Here is a 2,955-nt window from a genome sequence, read left to right as displayed (position 1 = left end):
CACAGCCCGGGCGGTCGAGGCTCTGCCCGGCAGCAGCCACAGCAACAAAGCCTCTTCCAACCCTCCCCCCCGCCCAGCAAACCCTTCGTTTCAGAACTTACCGGACTCGGAGTCTCCTTCATTTTCTGTTCAGCTATTTTCAGGTTCGATTTGTACGTGTCGTTGTCTGGATCCAGCTCCAGGGCTTTTTTGTAGTAAACCACAGCCTCTGTGTGTTTGTTTAAACTGGAGAGGGCCAAGCTACCAGCGGGGAAAGAAAACGAAGGGTCACGGAGTGAGATCCCCCCAGCAGCAGGGGAACACCGGGGGGGTTCTGCAGGGCGCTGAACACCCCCGGGCCCCTGGCGCGGTGGCTCCAGCGCAGCCTCTGCCCCTCCTCACCCCATTCTGCCGTAGGCTTTGCTGTAGTTCGGGTCGATGCCGATAGCTCTTTCGCAGTCTCTCACGGCTCCGGCGTAGTTCCCGAGTTTGCTGTAGGCAGCAGCTCTGGAGGGGGCGGAAGAAGACAGACAGGACCGCGTTACTGGCTCAGATACACTGATCGAGGCCCCCCCGTTCCCTCTCCTAGTGCACAAGGCAAAGTCAAGCGTATCTAGGAGCTCTCCACACCCAGCTCCACGTTCTGCTCCCTCTGCACCAAATCCAGGCTCTCACTCCTCCTTGTGGCCCTTCCAGAGGAGCCTGGGCTTGGAGGCACCAACGACCACCCCCCGCAGTTCACACGATCCCTCTCAGCTCCCCTCAGGCCTCAGCTGTAACGGCTGTTTCATCCATTTCCCCACGCAAAGAGGGAAAATCGGTTTTGAAGCTGTAACGTGCTTGTTCCGGCCTCAACCTCACAACTTGTATCAAGGGGCACCTGCCAAACCCTGACAGGACTGACCCTCCTGCAGCCAAAGCACAGCTCACTAACGAGCCTTTAAGCCACGTCACATCCCTCCTTTGGTTTCGTCACCAAACCCAGGCTCTCCAGCCCGCTTAGAGTTAACTGCACCAGAGCAGAGGGTGTTTCTTGGCCTCCTTCTACCTCCTCGAACCCCTAATGAAGTTTGTTTCCACACCCATGTCCTATCTAGAGGCGCCAGAGCACCGAGCTGGCAGGCAGCACAGAAAATGGTGTCACCACGAGCTTAAAACGCCCTGCAAAAAGCAGCACCGGGAGCAGCAGCCCACAGAACAGCACAAAAGGGATGTTGGCGACAAGAATCTTCGATCTGAGGAGTAAGAACAAGCGTGCAGGAGCGGAGGGGTGGAGCAGGAGCCCGTCAGCACCTGTTGCAGAAGTACACAGCGTTGGAGGGGTTTAGCTCAATCGCTTTCCCGTAGAAAGACACAGCAGCTTCAAAGTTTTCTGCCTTCATTTGCTCATTTCCTAAAGACGTGGTGGAAAAGTTCATGAACAAGTGAAAAATGGGAACCAAAGGCACAGGCCAGGCTCTATGCTCTGCACAGGAACACAGGCCGCGAGAGCAGCCAACTGCCTGCGCATTCTGCCGGTCAGTCAAACCGTCCTGCAGCGAGGCTGGGGACCGATCCTGCCACCCCCCTGAGTCCTCCTCCCACCTCGGGCACCCTGAGGCCTCCCCAGAGCAGCAGCTGCCCTGCAAAGCTCTGGTGTCAGCACTAATCACATGCTCTGGGGCAGCAGAGCGGAGGCAACACGCAAGAGAGCTCGACAGGGCAGGGTCTGAGCACCCCCCAGGCGCTGAGTGACTCAATCCTCCCTCCCCACCACCATCTAAAGCTCCTTGAACAGGCTCCGGGGGAGGTTACCTTCCGTCTTGAGCCTTTCAGCTTCAGCTATGTCATCTTCTGAGGGGGTGACAGGCTCCGAGTTTGCTCTGAGGTGTTCAGGCTCCTTGCGAGGACAGGGAAAAGGGCTGCGATCAGGACACCGGCCGAGCTGCACAACATCCCCCTCCCCAGGCACTGGCTCCTCCAGTCCCAACCATTCCACTCCCGCTTCCCCTCCAAGAGGCCAACGCTGCCAAACGCAGAGCTCGCTGCTCTGGCTGCTTGAACAGAACCTCAGCTCAGATTTTAGAGCACTCACTCACCTTTCCCACAGCAGCTTCAAATATTTCAGGCAGAGTCTGGGACACAGCCAGGCCTTGGTCTTCCATCGAGACCCCAAACGCTGTCTCCAGGCACTGGATGGCCACTGGGCAAGGACAGTCGGGTTATTAGCTTCCCCCACACTGTCTAAACACTCAACCCCCTCCCACAGCACCGCAATTTCTTACTGGTGAACCCGCCAGGGAAAAAAAACCAAACCACACAATGCCACGAGCCAGACTTGGTATTTGGGCCATAACCTCAGAGCTGGGCAAAGCTGAGCTCCTGCCACCACTCCCCTTCCCTCAGGTGCTGGGGAGAGAAGTTAGCCAAACTGGGGCTTTACTGGCCTCCCCACAGCTGCAGGTGGCAGAGATCTGCACGTTTCACATGCTGGGGGGTGACTGCTCCGGGAGGTGCTGTGGCCACGCAGAGGACACCAACCACTCAACCACCCCCTCCCTCAGCAGGCCCTGGGTCGGGAAGGAACGCCGGGGACACCGGGGCTGCCACAGAGCTCGGTTCTACAGAGCTCCCATGTCATATCCCAGAGCCCTTAGCAGCAGGCACAAACCCCTCCTGCCACCCAAACCCTCCTGCCGCTCGCCCAGGACCGTACCACCGCTCATGGGGTGCCTGTGCTCCTGCGCAGCGAGACAAACGCACAAGCCAAAGACTAAAGCGTAAGCTCTTAAGCAGCTCTTTGAAGTTCAACCAGGGTGCTCTCATTACTGGAAAAGCCTGGGCAAGCACTGCTGAGGGAGCAGAAGGGGAGAAGCCCCCTGTGAGCATAAGACGCTCCCACAGAGCCACAATGTTCTCATTTTACACCAAGAGCCTCCTGGTTCCACTCCACTGGAGAAAAAACCGGTAAGTCTCAGGCCCAGGGTCAGAGAGGCT

General features: G+C 57.9%; 1 protein-coding gene across 1 annotated transcript; it reads right to left on the bottom strand.

The window, feature by feature from the left end:
- Nucleotides 1-82: 82 nt before the first annotated feature.
- On the bottom strand, nucleotides 83-2,161 carry SGTA (small glutamine-rich tetratricopeptide repeat (TPR)-containing, alpha; the record flags this gene model as incomplete). The annotated part of the gene is made up of 5 exons (XM_010131788.1): nucleotides 83-240; nucleotides 382-486; nucleotides 1,273-1,372; nucleotides 1,774-1,858; nucleotides 2,058-2,161. Coding segments are annotated over 5 exons (552 nt in total), but the record flags the coding sequence as incomplete, so codon positions are not given.
- Between the last annotated feature and the right edge of the window lie 794 nt (nucleotides 2,162-2,955).

This window comes from Buceros rhinoceros, unplaced genomic scaffold (assembly GCF_000710305.1).
Source record: "Buceros rhinoceros silvestris isolate BGI_N320 unplaced genomic scaffold, ASM71030v1 scaffold43472, whole genome shotgun sequence".
NCBI lineage: Eukaryota > Metazoa > Chordata > Aves > Bucerotiformes > Bucerotidae > Buceros > Buceros rhinoceros.
The sequence above is the reverse complement of the archived record's forward strand: the minus strand, read 5'-3'. Positions and strand labels throughout refer to the sequence as shown.